Source organism: Halichoerus grypus, chromosome 9 (assembly GCF_964656455.1).
Source record: "Halichoerus grypus chromosome 9, mHalGry1.hap1.1, whole genome shotgun sequence".
Taxonomy (NCBI): Eukaryota; Metazoa; Chordata; class Mammalia; order Carnivora; family Phocidae; genus Halichoerus; species Halichoerus grypus.
The window spans coordinates 109410641-109430132 of NC_135720.1; the positions used below are offsets into that span (position 1 = coordinate 109410641).

The 19492-nt window shown below is 56.5% G+C and overlaps 1 protein-coding gene across 1 annotated transcript; it reads left to right on the plus strand.

Moving 5' to 3' along the window:
* The first annotated feature begins 6 nt into the window (after window positions 1–6).
* KCNK17 (potassium two pore domain channel subfamily K member 17) lies at window positions 7–13269 on the plus strand. The gene is made up of 5 exons (XM_036074695.2): window positions 7–418; window positions 3391–3505; window positions 7858–8018; window positions 8417–8591; window positions 12523–13269. The coding sequence occupies exons 1-5, from the start codon at window positions 146–148 to the stop codon at window positions 12831–12833; spliced, it is 1035 nt and encodes a 344-aa protein (XP_035930588.1). The 5' UTR covers window positions 7–145; the 3' UTR covers window positions 12834–13269.
* The last annotated feature ends 6223 nt before the right edge of the window (window positions 13270–19492 follow it).

Consider the following 19492-nt stretch of genomic DNA (forward strand, 5'->3'; position numbering starts at 1 on the left):
GATTGGATCCCTGTGCGGGGTGGGGCTGGGCTGTCCCATTCCCCAGCAAGCCTCCTCTGCTGAGAAAACTGGCCACAGACAGGCGTTGGCTGAGGAGGGGACCAGCCGAGCTCCTAGCCCTTTCTTTCCGACTCAGACCTGGCCCATGGCTCCAGGCCCAGGCCTCCCTGCCTCTCTGGCTCTGTGCAGACCCCCAGCCCGGGCGAAGGCCGACCACAGGGCTCCCGAGTGCGCGGTGCCGGGCACCCTGCTCCTGCTGCTCGCCTACCTGGTTTACCTGGCGCTGGGCACCGGCGTGTTCTGGGTGCTGGAGAGCCCCGCGGCGCGCGATTCCAGCGCGAGGTTCCAGCGCGACAAGTGGGCGCTGCTGCAGAACTTCACGTGCCTGGACGGCCCGGCGCTGGACTCTCTGATCCGGGTCAGGGGCGAGCGGGGCGGGCGAGCGGGGGGCACGGCGGGGGCGAGGGGGCACGCCCTGGCTGCGGCCCGGGCCCCGCCGGCAGCTCTCAGGGGACAGAGAGGCGGAGGGGTTCGACGCGGACCTCCTGGGGCGGGCGGGGGTTGGAGGGTCGGGCTGGAGCGCGGCGGGACCGGCGGCTGAGGCGGGAGGGAAGCGGGCGCGGCGCTCAGTGCCCGGGTAGGGCGGAGAGGGCACGACCCGCCCCGTGGAGAGGGTTGCCAGGCGCCAACACCGGAATTTGAGCATGGGGAGGACAGGGGGCGCGCCGACCCGGGTCCGGGGCTGGCGGGGCGGGGCGCTCGCACGGCCGGGGAGGTGGCGGGGCGAGGGTCCCACCAGGCCCGCGCGCCGCTGTGTCGGGGTCGCACCGCGGGCCAAGGACGGAAGGGCGCGCCTGAGGCCTTGCACAGAGAGTGCAAACATGCGACCGGGGGGGGGGGGCGAGGAGGACAGGGGGCGACGGGCAGTGTCTGAGGATGCGCTGAGTGGGAGTCTTGGGGTAGGAAAGGGTCCAGGGCGCTCTTGTCCCAGCGGGTGAGTGGTATGGGGCCGGGAGCTCGAAGTGCACAGACCTGCTCTGAGAGAAGCGGGGGGCAGTCACAGGGGCGCTCTTTGGCTGATCCCGCTCTACTCCGGGTCTTCGGACTCGGGCTGGACGCGTCCGGGGGATCCAGAGGTCCCGGAGCACAGAGACTGCTCAGGGAGTGCGGGACGCAGCGGGGCGTGGGGGAGGGGAGAGGCAGGGGAGGGTTCTTGGGGAAGGGGGGAATCGCAGATGGATGGAGGTCTCCTTTCACTCCGGGCAGGACACACCCGACCGGGACCCGCCCAGAATTGGCTGATGTTTTAACGTCCCGGGACCTCCCTGGGTCCGGGGACCCAGACAGCTGTGTCCCTAGCCCCAAATGCCGGACCCGCAGTCCTGGCGCCGCCTCCATCGAGGAGGGCAGGGCCTGAGTCCCAGAGCGGCCATTCCGAAGCCAGTCCCCAGAAGGTAGCAGGGAAACGTTTCTGGGTGGGAAGTGACCCTGCACTGGAACAGTGGTAGGGTCCTGAGCACTTGGCCTGGGCTGACTGGGCAGCGGGAGGACTGTCTCTGCTAAGGACCTCACGTCGCACCTCCACCCACCCCCCACCTCTACACTTTCACAAATGCAGCGGCACTGCCTTGTCCTGGAGGCTGGGCGGCACCCCTTTTGCAGAAGTGCTGAACCTCCCTTACCTGCAGCACTGGCCCAGGGAGGATGACAGTGATGGCCATGATAGCAGAGAGTGCTTCTGCAGAGCCCTCGCTGTGTGTCAGGCATTGTTCCGGGGGGTTAACTTGCATTTACTCATTTCATCCTCACCTACATCCCATCTCCGAGATGAAGAAACTGAGGCTCAAAGAGGTTAAATACAAGTACATGGCTGCATAGCCAGGGAGCTGGGCCTGTTAACCACCAAGATGGGGCTCGGTGCGGATCTGTGGGGGATGTTCCCCAAAGTTCCTGCAGGGCTTTCATCTCCTTAGCTTCCCCTCCAACCCCCTCTGCTCCACACGCACTTCGACTTCGCCCCTTCCTCAACCATCCCGTGGCTTCCACCATCCCCGAGATAAGGATCTGGTGTGTCCGAAGCCCAGATCTCCCACTGAGTACAGACAGGTACATGCAACTTCCCCAGATTCCCCCAAGGTCAAGAGCAAGCAGCCCTCCTCCTCCCAGCCCTGCACCTCCACCTATTCCAAATCTCCGTCATCGGCCCCACATCCACACACTCCCACAGTGGTCTTAGAGGCTTCCCTCACTACCCACACCAAATAGGGCCAACGGCCTAGGCTTTTGAGTATCTCCTCTCGGTTCCTCCTGGACCACTCGGCCAGGATGCAGGCTACTCGCCCCTGCAAGGCTCTCTCCCCTTCTGGTCTGCTCACACCTCTGGTGCCAGCTGCCAGGGAACACACAAACCGGATCTTGCCTCCTCTTTGCTCGGTGACCTTGGGAGAGGCCTGCTGCTCCATCCCTGGCATGGCAGAGCCAAGCATGACCTGGCCCCCACCTGTCTTTCAGTCTCCCTGTACTAAATCCCAGGCACAGTCCTGCCCCGCAGGAATCCCTAAATCTCCCTAAATGTCCTTCCACCAGGAGCAGTCCCTTTCAACTCTCAAAGAAGGCCCAACTAAAACCTCACCCCCTCCATGAAGTCTTCTGCCCCTACCCCCAGCAGAATGAACACCTTTCCTCTTTGCATTCCTATTATTATATTTGTAACCATGAGGATGATGGCAACCACTGGCACTTACCATGTCCCAGGTACTGTTCTAAGTCTACACCGAATAGCACATTTAACCCACACAACAACTCTATGAAGTAGGTGCTATTAGTATTCCCGTTTTACAGATAAGGAAACTGAGGCACAGAGAAGTTAGGTATCTTGTCCAGGGTCATGCAGCTGTACCGCCTTAATGCCCAAAGCTGCACTGGCTGCACTGTATGAGTTAAGTCTGTCTCTGTCCCGCTGAGGACTGAGATCCTGTCTCTTACATCTCCGGGTCCCCTAAAACACCACGTGTCCTGCCTGGCAGTGCTCGTTGCAAGGATGGGAGTGAGCAGGGGAGGGGGGATGGAATGGTGTTCTTCCAGCTGCTGAGACACCCTGAGCTGACCTGGGGTCTAGGGTAAAGAAGGGAAGGAGCTGTCCCCATGGTCCCTGCCCCTGGGGAGGCCCTGGGTGGAGGGGAAGAACCTCCTTGCCCTGGAAGGGCTGAGATTGAATAGTGGTTGAATGTCCATGAATGTGTGTGTGTGTGTGTGTGTGTGTGTGTGTGTGTGTGTGTGTGTTTGTACACACATGCATGTGCATGTATTCATGCACACATGTGTATGTGTTTGGGTGCAGGGGCCCAGTTGCCCCACAGAGCCTGGTGGTCACTGCAGCCTCTCCCCCAGGGCATCATCCAAGCATACCAAAGTGGGGACATTGTCCTTGGCAACACCACCAGCATGGGACGCTGGGAGTTCATGGGCTCCTTCTTCTTTTCCGTGTCGACCGTCACCACCATTGGTAAGAGTGGGTGGGACTGGGGAGGCTGGTCTCCCCCTAGAGGATGGGGGACAGGGGACCAGTGCCTTTTAGAGGGGTGACTAGGGCCCCGTGACTCCAAGTGTAGTCAGCCCCTGCAGTGTGGCCACTGCCTGTGGGCAGGATCTCGGGCTCCCCTGGGATCTGCTGAATCAGTTTCTGCATTTCACCAAGGTCTCCAGGAGGTTTGTGTGCAACACTCACATTTGAGAAGCGCTGCTCTGGAGGATTTCTGCCTCACACAACCTTTCAGGAAGCAGGGGGTCTCCCCTGTGCAGCAGTAAAGATGCTTCTCAACTTTATAAGTGTCCAGAGCCAAGCCCACCCAACACTGAGCCCAGGGGTGGAGACGAGGGGCAAGGGAAAATTAGGAAGGAGGGAGGGGCCGAAATCTAAAAAGAGCCTTTCCGGCCCCTCTTCTCAGCATTGGGGAAAGGTGGCCATTCCTGGAAGCCTCTCCCCAGCTCACTGTGGCACCCTTCACCCTCCTCACCATCTTCTCCAAGCCCACTTCCTCCCTCACACACAGGGACCCCTGGAGCCAGATCTCAATCCCGTCTCCCCAGCCCCGCCTTCAGGAGAGCAAAGGTAGAACTTGTCTTGGGAAGGTGCCTGGGGGCTGCTGGAAAGGGAAGGAGAAGAGCAGCCTAGGTCCCTCCAGCTCTGAAACCCAAGAAATAACTCAAGTCCAGAACCCCATCCCCCTGCCCTTGGGGTTGCCCCGCCCTGCATGACACTGGATTTACCACCAGGTGGCAGGCTGACACCACTGCTGGCCAGGGCCACCTCTACCAGCTCTGGGCGCGCCAGGATCCTCTCCCCAGGAACCAGGGTCCCAGCCTCCGTCCTCCCCAGAGTGGAGCCAGGCAGGAGCACCCAGAGGACTCTCCATCTAGTTTTAAAGCAGCAAATACTTCTTGGAAACGGGTCTGAGGGCTACACAGGAGCTTGGGCAGCCCTCCTCCTTGAGGCAAGCATGCTTGGGGGAGGCGCCTCAGACTCCACGGACCCTGTGACCCTGGAAGGACTAGCCAGGATGGTGTTTATTCCTCTTTACACCCGCTGAGCCTAGTACAAAGCCCCGATACAGTGGACACTCAACAAACCCTGACACGTTAATGAATTCCAAAAATACCCATTCCACCTGTACTCACTGAGTCCCAGGGTGGGAGGGGATGTTGAGGAGCAGTCACTGCAGGGAGGCCTCCCTGGTGTGTGGGGGCCTTTAGTCTCTAAACCCTACACCTCCTACACCCTTTGCCCCAGACCCTGGACTTTGGCCCTCTGAATTCTGACTTTGGTAGCCTGTCCCTTCCTCTTTACTCGGCCTGATGCAGCTCTCTCTGAAGGGAAGAAGGGCAGAGGAAGGGGGAGCCCACCCCACCCTGCACACATGATCTACTTGTACTAGGCACTGTGAGGGGCTCTTTTACAATTGAGATTTCAATTGAGGGGCTCTTTTACAATTGAGATTTGTCCATATGGCCTTATCTCCAAGGATAGGGCTTATTATTTTCATGTCACAGAGGGGGAAACTGAGGCACATAGAAGTTACACAATTTCCCCAAGGTCACATAAGCAGCAGAGTTGGAATTGGAAACCCAGCTAGGGGACAATATTGCTCTTAAGCATAAACCTTTAGGAGGTTTACAAGATAGAGTGGGAATTCTAAACAACAGGAAGAAAGAGAGGGCCATTCTGGGGTGGACAGTAGGGAAGTTCATGTCCCTGTGATTCTGACCACACACGCATGCACGAGCATGCAGAGGGGTTGCAGAGAGAGGAGGAGGAAGGCAGAGATAGGAAACGGGGTACCTATGGAACACTCCACAAGGAAAGGAAGGAATAATTTGAGAGACACAGCAGAGGACTGCCTCCTTGGCGTCCCTGGGGCCCTGGGTCCAGCACCCAGTAAAGGCTGTACTTTCCAAGACCCAAGATGAAATAGGGTCTGACAGGCCCTTGAACACTTCTAGACCAGCCAGACAGGCCTAAGCCCCCACTTTGTCCATCACCTATGAACTCCATCTCTGGCTTGCTCATTCGTTCACTTATCCAGTCATGCATTCATTCAACAAATAGACTTAGTAGCTGTGGGAGCCTGACAGTTCTGGGGAAACAATGGTGAGCGGAAAATGACAAGTCCCTGCCCTTGGAGGGTGCTGACATTCTAGTGCAAGAGGACACCCAACAAATAGATACATAGACAATATTCAGTGGGAGGGGCTTTGAGAAAAATAATGCCAGGTAAGGGGCTCTGATAGTGAAGGGGGCTATTGTATATCGAAGGCCTTGTTGATACGGTAAACTTGAAGCAGAGACATGAACAGAATGAGGGAGAAAACCATCTAAATATCTGGGGAAGCAAGTGCAAAGGCCCTGAGGTAGGAGTGTGACTGCTGGGCTTGGGCAACAGGAAGGAGGACGAGGTGACTGGAAAGGTTGGAAATGAGGCCTGACTTTGGAGGAGGTGCAGGGCAGCCACACAAGGCCTTCCTGGTAGGGCTCTCTCAGGATGTCCTGGGGCTGGACTAGCAATGGAAAAGAGGTGACAGGTGGGAGGCCTGCTGAAATGAGAGGTGGCTTAGATGGAGCATGGGGTTCTAAAGCAAGGGGGCTGCTGATGTCCTCAGACCAGAAGCTGGTACAGTGGAGTTGGGTCATTCATCCATTCATTCACGAAGCAAACATTCCTCTAGCAGCTTCAGTATACTAGATGCTTGAGGGGACACATTCCTATCCATGACACATCTCCATTGCCTCCTTTTGTCCCATGGCACACTGTGAGGTAGATGTATACCCATCTTACAGACAAGGACACAGAAGCTCAGAAAGGTCAAACCATTCACCCAAGGTCCCACAGCCTTCAAGGGGCAGAGCTGGGATTCAAACGCAGGAAGCACCTCTGATTCCAAAGCCCATGCTCTAGATGAGTGCATGCTTTGGCCACTCTTGGGACTATGCCCTCTGAGACCCCCCAATAAGGTGAGAGTGAGGTAAACCACCAATACAAGTGAGCATGGGGTATGTAGGAGTGCTGACCCAGTCTGCTTCCCCAGGGGGTGCAGGGTGCAGGGCATCTGTTCATCTATTGACTCATTCATTCCTGTATTTCTCATTCATTCATTCATTCATTCATTCTTAAAACTCATTCAACACACATTTGGTGAGCACCTATGAGGTGTCAAATCCTGTGCCAGTTGCTGAGAATATAAAGCTGATTATGACTCAGCCCATGCTCTTGAGGGGCCCTTGAGAATAGCAGACTTGGAAACAAATCATTCCCATACAGTGGGTTCCCCTCAAAGCCGGCAGAGGGCTGGGGGAGCCATGGCACTGGGGCTGCCATTTCTATGCTCTTGGTAGAGGGAGAGTCATGCTCAAAACACAGAGGCAGGAAGGGGCTGGGGACTCAGCAGGGCAGGAATGTGGCTGGAACTGGGAAAGTGGGGGACCAGATGAGCTTGGCTGGGTGAGACTTTGGGCTTTCCTCAGCAGACTCGAGGAATCCTGGGAAACGATATAATCAGGCTTGCATCTGACTCAAGGCAAGACAGCGGTGCTGACCAAGAAGTGGGGGGACAGAGATGGAGAGGAATGATAGAGGAAAGAATGCCCAGGCTGATGGAATCTTTCGAGGAATGCTTCGTCCCCCTAGCCTCCCCATCCCTTATCTTCATGACAGGAAGATAGCCAACCTCCCCCTCCCCCAGGGCACCTGATGGTCCATCCACCGCCCCTCACTTCCAAGGGGCTGGGGGGGGAGCCCAGGTGCATTAGTGAGGGCCCTCCGGCAATCAGGTTTCAAGACAGAATCAGATGTGTAAGAGATGTATCGGGGGAGGGGAAGGAGGTCTTTGAAGGACGAAGAAGGAGCCCGAGAGATGTTTGGAGCCCCAAGCAAGACTGACTGCATAGGCCTGGGGCGGCGCCCAGAGACAGGAGTCTGGAGGCAACAGGGCCCTGGCTGGAATGGTGTCTGTCCCAGAGGTGCGGCATCTGCAGGCTCCACACCCTTCTGTGTCCCTCTCCACGTCCTTCTGTCTGTCCACAGAGGGGGAAACAAAGGGAGAGAATGGAGTCTCACACTTGGTGGGTTTGCGCTCACACACACTTCTGAGCCTCCTGGAGCTTCTGTTTTCCAGTCCGTAAAACATGGGGCGTGATCCCCACTTGGACAGCCGGTTGTGAGGTGGGACTGGGGGAATGAAGGCACGGTCCTGGAGCGGGAACAAAAGGTCTCGGTAAATACCAGCTGCCGAGTCTGGAGGGGGTGAGGAGCAGTGGCCCCTGGGGATGGAAAGGGCCCCTGATGTGCCTCCATCTCGCCTCAGGCTATGGCAACCTGAGCCCCCGAACGATGGCCGCCCGCCTCTTCTGCATTTTCTTTGCTCTTGTGGGGATCCCGCTCAACCTCGTGGTGCTCAACCGACTGGGGCATCTCATGCAGAGGGGGATGCACCGCTGTGCCCGCAGGCTGGGGGGCGCCTGGCAGGTGAGGGGGCTGTGGGAGTAAGGGGAGGGGTGGGTTATGCTACGATGAGCCAGGTAGTGGGAATCGGGGGCCCAGAGGAGCAGGGGTTACTTCTGGAAAGCAGGGTTCCTGGTGAGGATGTGGTGGGATTGGAGGCCACTGCCCAGAATGGGGTCTTTAGTAATAAAGGGGCATCAGTGGGGGAGACGCCGTGGTACCTGGGGGACAGGAAGGGAATGAGCCAGCCAAGGTCTTGCCCAAGAACCTGGAGAACACAGACTACGTAGAGGGGTCGCAAGGGCAGCCCCTTCCTCCTGGCAGGGAGCATTCGCCTTGCCTCCAACTCGGGACCCCCCCCCCGGCTGTCTGGTCCCCCAGCACTGGGTAGAGGCCACACAGGGCTCTATGTGCACCCACAGGACCCGACCAAAGCTCGGTGGCTGGCAGGTGCTGGTGCCCTCTTCTCGGGCCTCCTGCTTTTCCTGCTGCTTCCCCCACTGCTCTTCTGCCACATGGAGGGCTGGAGCTACGTGGAGAGCTTCTACTTCGCCTTCATCACCCTCAGCACCGTGGGCTTCGGCGACTACGTGATTGGTGAGAGAGCCCTGCAGGCGGTGGGAGAGTGGCCTGGACACGCAGCTGCCGGCCTCCATTCCCTCCACTCGCCCGCTCCGTCTGCTGGCACCTGCTACGTGCCAGGCCCCGTGGGGGTTTGCAGGCCCAAAGTCCAAAGGACACGGTCCTTGGCAAGTTCAACCTGCTTTGTTGTGTGATGGGGCCAAGATCCGGCTAAAAAGTGACGCCTGGAGTTTGACCCCAGGGCTTGGGGCTGGCTGTAAGTCACACTCCTGGCCCTCTTGACAAGCACTGGAAATGTCTGAGGCTCAACTATTGTTATGAGCGCTCACCAAGTTAGGGGAGTCCCTGACCTCCCTCCCTGATCCTTCCTTGTCCCGGGGTCTCTCCTCCCCACTTCACCCTGCCCCATGAAATGCCAAGTTTCCCACTCTCCCTGGGCCGCGGTCCATCTGTTCCACGTGGCCCCAGGGACTAGGCAGGAGAGTCTGCATTGGAAAACAACTGGCAGACAAGCTTTGAGCACCAGCAAGGAAGGGCTGTGTGGTCCAGAAGGCCCAAGGTGAGGTTAGATCAGTGGTCACCACCCAGTGTGGGCAAGGCGAGGGGCCCAGAAACCTCGGGCCTTGCATAATAAAGATGAGGCAGGTGCCCAGCAGGTGGCGGTAGAGGAACATTCTGTGGGGCTTCAGGGGTGGCTGGGCCCTCCGCTCCGCCTCATCAGCCCCCTTTGCTGCCCTCCCCGAAGGTTCACCATAAGAGCAGTGGCCACTTCAGTGACTAGTGGTACGACCAGCACAGTGGTCTCAAGGGGCTCTACACCCTCCCTCAGATCCCTGGCCCTCGATTAGGGAGGAGGCCCTGTCTTTCTTCACATCTTTAGAGACAGAACCCTGCCTGGAATATTGAAATGAGGTCTTACCAAAGTAACAAGCAGTTAGCTCATCAAGCAACCTAGAGTGACAATTTTTTGCCCATTTTACTAAGGAGGAAGCTGAGGCTCAAAGAGGCCAAGCCATTTGCCTGCAATTGCACAGCTAGCTCGAATTCTGATCCGTTGACTCCCAAGCTCATACTCTTTCCAGACCACCTCACACATCCCCTCTCTGGGCCTCAGTGTTCCTGTCTATAAAATGGGGGGCCTGGGCTAGGTGATGGCCTTCTCACCTGTGTGCAGAGCCCCCTTCCCCGAACCTCTCCTTCCTTGGGAAGAAGGGTCCTGTGTCAGGGGCCTCACGCTGTCCCTTCCCGATATCCTCCATCCTGGGAGGAAGCCTGTTGCTCTCGAAGGAAATCTTGGAGGTTTCCTCCAACTGAGTATGCTCTCACTCCTACCCTCAAAATGGAGAGATGTGTCTAAGGAGAGCTGAGCCCAGTGGCTCCAAGGGCCACATCTAGCCCCCTCACAGCTCAGAGAGTGATTCTGGGATCTGTCCTCTCCTCTCTGTTCCCACTGTCATCCCTTTAGTCCAGGCAGAGCAGGTGCACATGGCTGGCTACAAAGATGAGCACTGCACAACCCTAAGGAGTTGCTATTCACACAGAGCACAACGGAATGGCACCCATGGATTTGTGCAGCCTGTATTTTTGTCCACCCTTGGCTCTTAGGACCTTTAAAAGTGACAGGTGTTATCATGTCACCTGCCCAGCTCCTCTGAAAACATTCAGTGTTTTCCCACAGTCTTAGGATAGAGTCCAAAATCCATGATTTTGGCAAGGGCCTCTGTGTGGCTGAGCCCTGCCTCCCTCTCTACTCTGAGCTCTCCCTCTTCCACCCTGCAACTGGGCCACCAGGAGCTCAGCCGGAAGAGGCTCAGCCCAGGCCTGCGAGATGTGATGGGTCCTGCCACAGCCTCCTGCACCACACACAGACCCCCTGAATGCCTCATCTGCAAGCAGAAGCTGAGGCCCAGAGAGGGGAAAGAGGCTGACTAAGGTCCTAGAGCCGGCAAGCCCAGAGCAGGTCGAAGACAGACTCCCAAGCCAGGATACCTATGTTGCAGAATCTTCCAAGGCTGAGCGGGGACAAACCCCACTCCTGCCTCTTCCTCATGTCTCTTGACCTTCTCTGTCCTCCAAGGATAAGGTCAAACCCTTTCCTTGGATGGGAATGCTGAGGTCCACAGTCTGGACTCGGGGTGCCCGTTGTCCCTGTATCAGCAACCACAGGGGTGCTGTCTTCACGGCCGCTCTTCTTTCCCCGAAGGCCGTGGCCAAGAGCGGCACCCCAGTCCCAGCCATCTGTGCCCCCCCGGCCTTATACCCCCACATCCCCCAATTGCATTTGCAACTCATTGAAGCGCCTTGCCAGCTGCCAGATCTCCCGCCACTTACGATTTCGGCTAAAACAATGAAATCAAACCGGAGAAGGACACCTCCTCCCCCTCAGTTGCCAGGAGCAAGCCGAACTGGTGGGTGGCAGGGGCAGAGAGCTGGCTCACCACTGATCTCATTTGGGACCGCCAGCGGAATCTTGGCCCCATAACCCAATCAGCTTAATCCAATCCTGGCTCCTGCCAGGCGGCGAGGTGGGGTCAAGGGCTGCAGGCTCATTCCCGAGCTGGGGCCCAGGAGAGGGGCCCAGGCTTCAGTGACTGGGAAGAGAGGTTGTCTTGGGGCCAGCAGGGCAGGATGGGAGTGGACAGAGGGGTGGGTGGGACGGGACCTGAAGACAGAAAAAGATGCTGAGGAAATAAGAAGACAGATCTCGCCCTTTGAACAAACCCGATCTGATGAGGGAGGCAAGATAGACCCCTAGGAAAGAGGGAAAAATTAAGTTATGGAGCAGGCTAAGCCTCCAGTGACCTCCATCTGTCCCTTCCCTCTGCCATTGCTTATCCAGTCCTGACTATGTTGGGAGCACCCTTGTGGGGGTCTAATGGTGAGTAAAACAATCACCCAACTCCAGGTCTTGGGCACCTGTTATGTGCCAAGCACCATTCTGAAAACCTTAGATATTTGAAGCCGGTCCTGGAAGGTGGACCTCTTGTTGTCTCTGTTTTATAGATGAGGAAGTCAAGTCCCAGAGAGAATAAGTAGCTTAGCCGGCAGAGTACATGGGCTGGGAGAGAGTGTAACAGAGGGGCTCAGCCTCATCTCTGGGAGTGAAGACTAGCTGAGATCTATCTGCAGGATGAGGGGAAGTTAACTAAGCCAAGAAGAATTGGAAATGAAGAGCATTCTGAGCTGGGAGGACAGCAAATGCAAAGGCAGGACTGATGATAGACGGAGGAAGTGGGGAAAGCCCAGAGTGACAAGCACAGCACTCAGTGGGAAGAGGTGTGCAAATCGAGGCTGGAGGAGTAGATAAGGACCTTGGGAGAAGAGTTTATGATTTCATCCCAAAAACCAGGGCCTTGGAAAATAATCATCTTCCCCATTTCACAGGGGAGGGGCATTCAGACAGATGACGGTCACACAGCTAGGAAGAACCGAGGCGGATACAAACTCCAGTGGTTCCCTCTGTGCTTCCTAAAGCTCCTGGCAAGTTGCCTCTGTTTAGATATGAGGAAACCAAACACAGAGACAGGCAAACAACAGAGAAGGCATTAAAATCTCTTGGAAGGCTTATTAAAACACAGATTGCTGAGCCAACCCCCAGAGTTTGCATTCGGTAGGTCTGGAGTGGGGTCCGACCATTTACATTTCTAGCAAACTCTCAGGTGATGCTGATGCTGCTGGTCCAGGGACCCCACTTTGAGAACCACTGGGATAGAGCGCAGAATCTGTCAGAAAGCCAAAGAGGAAATTTAGCTTCCAAACCCAAGGCATCAACCCAAGGAGGCTTCCTAGAGTCCTACAGAGGTGGCCCCAAGGCCAGCAATCTCCAATCAATTTGAACTTCCCATATTCTGCTCATATGCATCAAGCCATGTGTGTCTGTTTCTGTTTGGGAATGTGGCCTTGACCTTCCCAGGCCTCCATCCTCTTACTTTGCCTCTCCCCCCAGGGATGGACCCCTCCCGGAGGTACCCGCTATGGTACAAGAATACAGTGTCCCTATGGATCCTCTTTGGGATGGCGTGGCTGGCCCTGATCATCAAACTCATCCTCTCCCTGCTGGAGACGCCAGGGAGATCGTATTCCTGCTACCACCACAGCTCCAAGGAGAACTTCAAGTCCCAAAGCTGGAGACAGAACCCAGATGGGGAGGCAGAACCCCATTCACCACAGCCAGGCTGCCATCCGGAGGAGCCTATGGGAATCATGCAGCATCCAGAACCTTCTACTCAGGTCTCATGCTGTGGAAAGGACAATTAGTTCTACTCCAGTATGTGTTCCATCTTCTTCCTCAGCAACAAGACCCCTGGTTTTAAGCTTAGCCCATGACCACTCAGACTAAAGACTACGTTTTTTATTAATCTCCTCTTGAGGCTATTTGAAGCTATATGATTAAATTCTGCCCAATAGAATCCACAGAGAAGTATCCTGTGTGACTTATGAATGTGACTTTTCGCAGCAGGGCGGGGAGGGGGGCGGGAGGTGTTCCTCTTCACTATTTCCTTTTTCTAGCTGGCTGCAATGCTGATATCATGGCTGGAGCTCTGGCAACCACGTGGCACCATGAGGTAGAGGCCGTGTTTGAGATTGGTGACACAGTAAGATAGAAAGAACCCAGGTTCCTGATGGTGGCAGAGCTACCATAACAAACCTGGACTGAATACCTCCAGACTTCATTTATGTGAGAGAGAAATAAATGTCGGTCTTATTGACTACAGTATTGTTTGGGCTTTTCTGTCACTCACAACCACAGCTAATTCTAATTGACATACACACCCAGAGACAAAGGCAGCATCTGAGACTGAAACATACACAGTGAGAATCCACTCCCTTCCCAGGTGAGTTTGCCCAGGACTCCCTGGTGAAAGGGATGGGTTGAAGGCTGAAGTACAACTCCTCCTCCACCTCCAGAGACCTTCTAGGTAAACTCACTAAAGATTTGCAGATCATTGTGAGGGCTGATCCAGCCAGCAGGCAGCTGGTCCCAGTTTGACTGCTGAATCCTTGCCCTAGGGCTTCCTCACACCAGGGAAAAGCCAGGGGCAGGCCAGTGGGCTCCTCCTGCCTCACCCCACCCCACTTCATTTGAAGACTGTGATTGCACAGTTTGCAAGGCCAGGTAGGCTTTGCAGACGTCACTTCAGTCTGTAGATAGAGTGTCTCCCCCTGAGCCTTTCTGTCTCTTGCTTCTGGGTTGCTACTAAGGCAGCACACTCCTTATCACACTGAGGTCCCCAGGCCAGCCAGGAGCCCCTGGCAGTACCAGCCACACCTGAGGGTCACCGGGGGCAGCTGGGTTCTTGGCCTCGGTGGATATCCACGACTCGGCTCCCCTCCACTGTCCTACCTGTGGTGGCACAGGGACCTGAGGGGCTCCATGTGGCCTCTCCCTGGGGACAAACACCTCGGCCTCAGAGCCCTCCTGAAATTGGGTCAGGGGCAGCCTTTTGGCCAAAAAAGAAGGAAGGGTTGTTACACCATCCAGCTTACGCCATCTGGCCTGGCCCTAAGTGGACCAAGGCCAGCCCCAGGAGCAAACACCAGCGAGTAAACAACAAGGTCCATGCCCTCTTCCTAAGGCCCACAGGCTGGGCAGAGGAAAATGGAGGTGAGGATGAGATCGCTGGAGGTCTGGAACTGGCATCCTTGTACTTAACACACTCCACAGAGAAGACCCATAACTCAAAACTGGGAGAGACAGAGGCTAGTGCTGGGTTTATATCCATGGTCCCAACTCTGCCTCACCTTGAGCCCCTCTCTCCCCATGCCTGGCCTCTTAGACAGAGTCCCTCTCACCCCCCATCAATCTCTTTACCCCACGCACACCCAGACCCATGCTCACAATGCCCAGGGGAGAACAAGCCCGTGGTACCCACGGTGGGGCAGAGGCAGGCTTCTGATTGGCCAGTTGCCTGCAGATGTCTGCCCCACAGCCAATGAGAGGGGTCGCTGGAGCCCTGATGCACAAATCCACCCAGAAAGTGAGAGGGGTGGTGGGGTGGGAACGAAGAGGAAGAGTGAGCGGTGTGGGGTGTGAGAAGAAGCCTCAGGAAACCATGTTGGGAGCCACCGGGAAAGGTCTGGGTCTGGGAAAGGCGCAAGAACAGTCAGACCTCGGCCCAGAAAGCACAGACTAGAAGGGGCAGTGAGGTCTTGCAGTCACAGATGAGAGGGAGGGGAAGGAGGCGTGCTGCTGGCGTCGTATGGCAGCCTGAGAAAGCTGTCCCGCCCCGTGCGGACAAGCAACCAGGTCACTCGTTCCTTCGCACCACCTTGAAGCGGAGGGAAAGCGGGCCTTTCAGAGCCGTAGAGCCCGGCTGCTCAGGGTGCGGAGCTCGGAGCCAGCCTACCTGGCTCACCGTTCCGGTGACCGGTGCAAATCACTTCACATCTTGCATCGGCTTCTTCTTCTAGGAAGGGAGATAAGAGCCGGGCTGTGTCCCGGGATTCGATGCGTGTGTAAAGTAGCAGCAGGGTGTGCGTCGTCCCCGAGGAGGCGTGATGTGCATCTCAGCTTCTGGCGTCCCACAGCGGGCCCCGGGACCAGGCAGGAGGCAGGGCTGGTGGCTACGTGCTGACCCCTCTCAGGGCTCGGGGCTGGCCAGGCAGGCTCCAGGGAGCAAGCGCTGACGCAGGACTCAGCCCCGCCCTGGGGGGCTTCCAGGCTGACACCATCACGCTGCTAGCCAGGATGAGGGGGTCTGGACACGCGTGAGTCATAGAGGAGCCTCTTGGCAGAGAAGGGGAAGTGCATGCTGAGCGTGCAAACGCAGGGCCAGGGGACCGGCCACTGCTGCTCCCACAACGCAGAGGGGCAGGTGGACCCCTCACCCCAGTGGCTTCTGTGCCTCTGCCCCAACCCCCCCACCGGACAGGCTGTCCAGTTCTGTGGCCTCAGCACAGCCAGGGCAAGATCAGACTCACTGTCACATGGTGGTTCCCTTTAAACCAGCGACATTCGTCATCACCACGTCATCATCCTGGTCATCATCATGATTTCCTAACATTTATGGGGTGCTTATTATGCGCCAGGCACTGTTCGTTGTAAGCACTTTGCTTGTACTGAGTTATTCTCCCATCAACTCCGAGAAAGGGGCTGTTCTTTTTAATGCAGTTTTAAGACAGGGAAAATGACATTTTCACTGGATGCCAAGCAAAGACAGCCGCCCGTCCTGTGGGTGAGCAGGAGAGAGGTAAGGGCCTGGCATGGGGGCAGGGAGACTCTCCCTCTAAGCCCTCTGTAATCTTGACAAGCCATTCCCCTTTCTGTGCCTCTGTAAAAGATGAGGCTGACTTCGGGGACTCTGCATCTTACTGGCTCTATTCCCTCTGGAATTTTGTCTGGATTGTTCTAGTTGACCATGTTTCAGGGAGAGCAGTTCCTGGCCCCAACCATCTCCTGAGCTGTCTTTTTTTTTTTAAGATTTTCTAATTTTTATTTATTTGACAGAAAGACACAGCAAGAGAGAGGGAACACAAGCAGGGGGTGTGGGAGAGGGAGAAGCAGGCTCCCCGCTGAGCAGGGAGCCCGATGTGGGGCTCGATCCCAGGACCCTGGGATCATGACCTGAGCCAAAGGCAGAAGCTTAACGACCGAGCCACCCCGGCGCCCTCTCCTGGGCTGTCTTAAGCATAAATGCTTGGACCTAAAGGTCCAAGGAAGTCTCACTCTGTCTTTGTCTATCTATCTGTCTCTCTCCCTCTCTCTCTCTCCCTCCCTCACACACACACACACACACACACACACAAAGTTCCCCAGGTCCTTCCCTCACGGCCCCTCCAGCACTGGCAGCCTGGCTGTGGGAGGGATGTCCGTTCATTTTAGGAACTGGGCCAGAGAAGGCTTCAGTAGCAGCCAGAGGACCCCCATAGTCTGGGCAACAGCTATCTGAGACTCTCCCCGTCCCCAGTTCCCTCTACCCTTACCTCACCGGCTCCCCACCCCTGGGCTCCAGGCCCGGAGAGCAATGGCCTGAAGTTGACCCTCTGACAGCCCCCCTCTGCTCTCCCTAAACCACCCACGCTACTGGTCGCTGGGTCTCTCACTCTATTGTCCCTCCCACCCCCACACCCCAGACACTCTCAGTGCTGGGCCCTGGCCCCACTGACCCTCTCTCCTTCTCCCCTCTATACTGTGCTGTGCCCTGTTATGTCCTAACCCTCTTGCCCTTTGCTAACCAAAACTCATCTCCAGTTAAAATTGTTCCTTGGGGTTCAGGAGGCAGCAATCCCCCTCCCCCGCAAGGCCTCCTCAGCCCATCCTTGGGGTCTTTGCCCAAGATTCCCAGCCCACCCCCCACTCCAGTCACAACACCCTTCCCAATCCCCATGGCAGCCCTGGCAAGGCCTGGAGGCAGGAGGGGCAACCAGAGCTGGACACCCCCCACCCCAGTTAGGGCTTTTGTGGGGAGCCAGGGACACTCCCCCTGCCACACCAGCATAGTCTCCAGAAGTGTGAAAGCAAAACCAATCAGACTCACTCCCATCAGCCACTGAGCCCCCTGCCCCTGCCTGGTTCTGGGGTTAGGATCCAGCTCAGCCTTTGCCTGCATTCCATCCTTTCCACATCTTTTCAGACCAACTTTTATCTCACTTACTCTTCCCTGGAGTCAGGCAGACGTGAATCTATATCCCGACTCTATCAATTACTTGCTTGCTGTGCAACATTTGAGAAGTCACATAATATCTCTGAGCCTAAAATGGAAATGCTGATACCATCCTCAGGAATGTTTGGATGAATGTGGGGGAGTGAGTAATGAATGAGAAAGCACCCGAGTTGGATCTGCTACATCGTAGGGCTCAGAAATATTTGCTCCCCTCCCTTTCTCTTCTTCCTGGCCTGAAGCTCTCCCTGACCCCACCCTCTTTCATCAGGCAGCTCATGGAGCCCTTCTGCACCCCTTTTCTGTGTCTCTAAGGTTTGCACTGAGGAGTTGTTTGTTGTTTGAGCTAGATGCTGGGGATAATAAGAAAACAAATGAGTGAGGCTAGCCCCTGCACTCAGGGCACAGCTAGTCAGATGGGGGAGACATGGCGCTCCAAGTCTGACAAGGAGTTTCCTGTGGGGAACACGGTCTGTCCCTTCTTCCCTGACTTCCTTTGAGAAGACCTCCTAGACCCTCCCAGCCTTTGGCCTCCAGTGGACTTGGGAGGGGCAGGAAGTGAGGCAGGGATGGAGGGAATACATTTGCCAAGGCTCTGGGAGGCAGCACGAGACCACCAGTAAAGTGAGAGGGTTCGTGTGTGTATTGGAGGAGCGGCCCACTGGCCGACCTCTTGGGTCAGGTCGCTTCCCTGGGGGGTGGGTGTGAGCCTGCAACAGCGCTCCTTGATAATCTGTCTTGGCTCCTTCTCCCCATCCACTCTCGGACTTTCTCTGAACCCCTGAACCTCCCCGGTGGGGGCAGGGTCTGACCTCCATGGGCTGAGTCACCCAGGCTCCTTTGGTCTTTGGCTTCTGACTTGCGGAAGCCTAAGAGGGCAAGTGGTGGGAGGGGAGGAGGGGAGAGGAGTCAGGGTATTTGCCCCCTCTCCCAGCAGGCCCTGGTTTTGGCAGTGCTGTACTCCTTCCCTGAGGGCACAGCGCCTGTCCGGCTGGCGCCTTTCCCAAGGTAGCAACACTGACTGGGCTCTAGTGAGAGCCCCGCTCCCCACCCCTTCAGGACCAGGGGCCGTAATGACTCCCCACTGTCGCCGGTCCCTGAGCTGCACCATCACCTAGACCTGCCCATACTCTCCATGCTCCCTTCATCACACCCTCAGCTATGAACCTTCGGGAAGTGCCATCTACTTCCCACAAAGACCCAACTGATCCGAGCACCCAATTCATCAACCCGAGCTCCCTCCCTGAGCCAGACTGCAGCCCAGCTGGGAGTTGGAGGCTCAAAACACTGAATTAAAATCATGGAGGAATCCACTCAGCCTCCCTGATCCAGGAGAGGCTCCAGCTTTGGCTTAGGGTAACAAGAGTGGAGACCCAGGCCCAGGTGCCAGGCACACCCCATCACCCTTACCTGCTTCTGCCTGGCTGGGGACAGCAACATGAAGGAAGGGGGAAAAGGCTCCCCTCAACCATGTTCTGGGCCACGCAGAGAAGTCAGGGAAGAAGGGACAGACCGTGTTCCCCACAGGAAACTCCTTGTCAGACTTGGAGCGCCATGTCTCCCCCATCTGACTAGCTGTGCCCTGAGTGCAGGGGCTAGCCTCACTCATTTGTTTTCTTATTATCCCCAGCATCTAGCTCAAACAACAAACAACTCCTCAGTGCAAACCTTAGAGACATAGAAAAGTGCAAAGTGTGACCGCCCCCCCCCACCATCTGGAATACAGCTCCTTCTCCGCGGGTGGTCCAGAGCTGGTCCCTGGGGCACTCGCCAACTCACACCCGTATACCCTTGGGCAAGTCACTTCACCTTGGGGTGGCCAACTGGTCCCAGTTCTCTGGAGACTGTCCTAGGAAAGTGCCGCCTCCAAGGACACCCCTCAGTCCCAGGAAGAGTGGGACAGTTGTTCACTCTACTTAATCTCCCGGTGCCTCAGTTTCCCCCATGTGCCAACAGCAATCGGCCTCAGGAGGAAGGCTGTGGTGTAGGTGGAATGGGTTCATGCACCTGGCACAAAGTCAGTTCTCTATGATTTACCTTCTTTGTCTGAGTTTCCCAGGAGCAGATCATGGGGCAGGATTTGGCTGTCAAGTAGTTGATTTGAGAAGTGGCTCCAAAGAGCACCAGGAGGAAAAGGAGAGTGATCCAGAGAGTTGACGGGCAGGGGAGGGCTGCTGGGCAATCGGGCTCCAGCCTGCTGCAGAACTCTGGGTGGAGCGTGCCTCAGAGCTGCCTGTTCCGAGGGGCAAGGAAGAGAGGCATATGACTCCCCACTCCCATTTCTCAGCATGTGAGGGCTTCTGCCTGAAGAGGGAG

Excerpts from the sequence above, each read along its gene's own strand:
- KCNK17 (XM_036074695.2), top strand. The coding sequence starts at position 146 with ATGGCTCCAGGCCCAGGCCTCCCTGCCTCTCTGGCTCTGTGCAGACCC. Across the intron at positions 419-3,390 it reads CGCTGGACTCTCTGATCCGG|GGCATCATCCAAGCATACCA; the intron begins GTCAGGGGCGAG and ends CCTCTCCCCCAG. Across the intron at positions 3,506-7,857 it reads GTCGACCGTCACCACCATTG|GCTATGGCAACCTGAGCCCC; the intron begins GTAAGAGTGGGT and ends ATCTCGCCTCAG.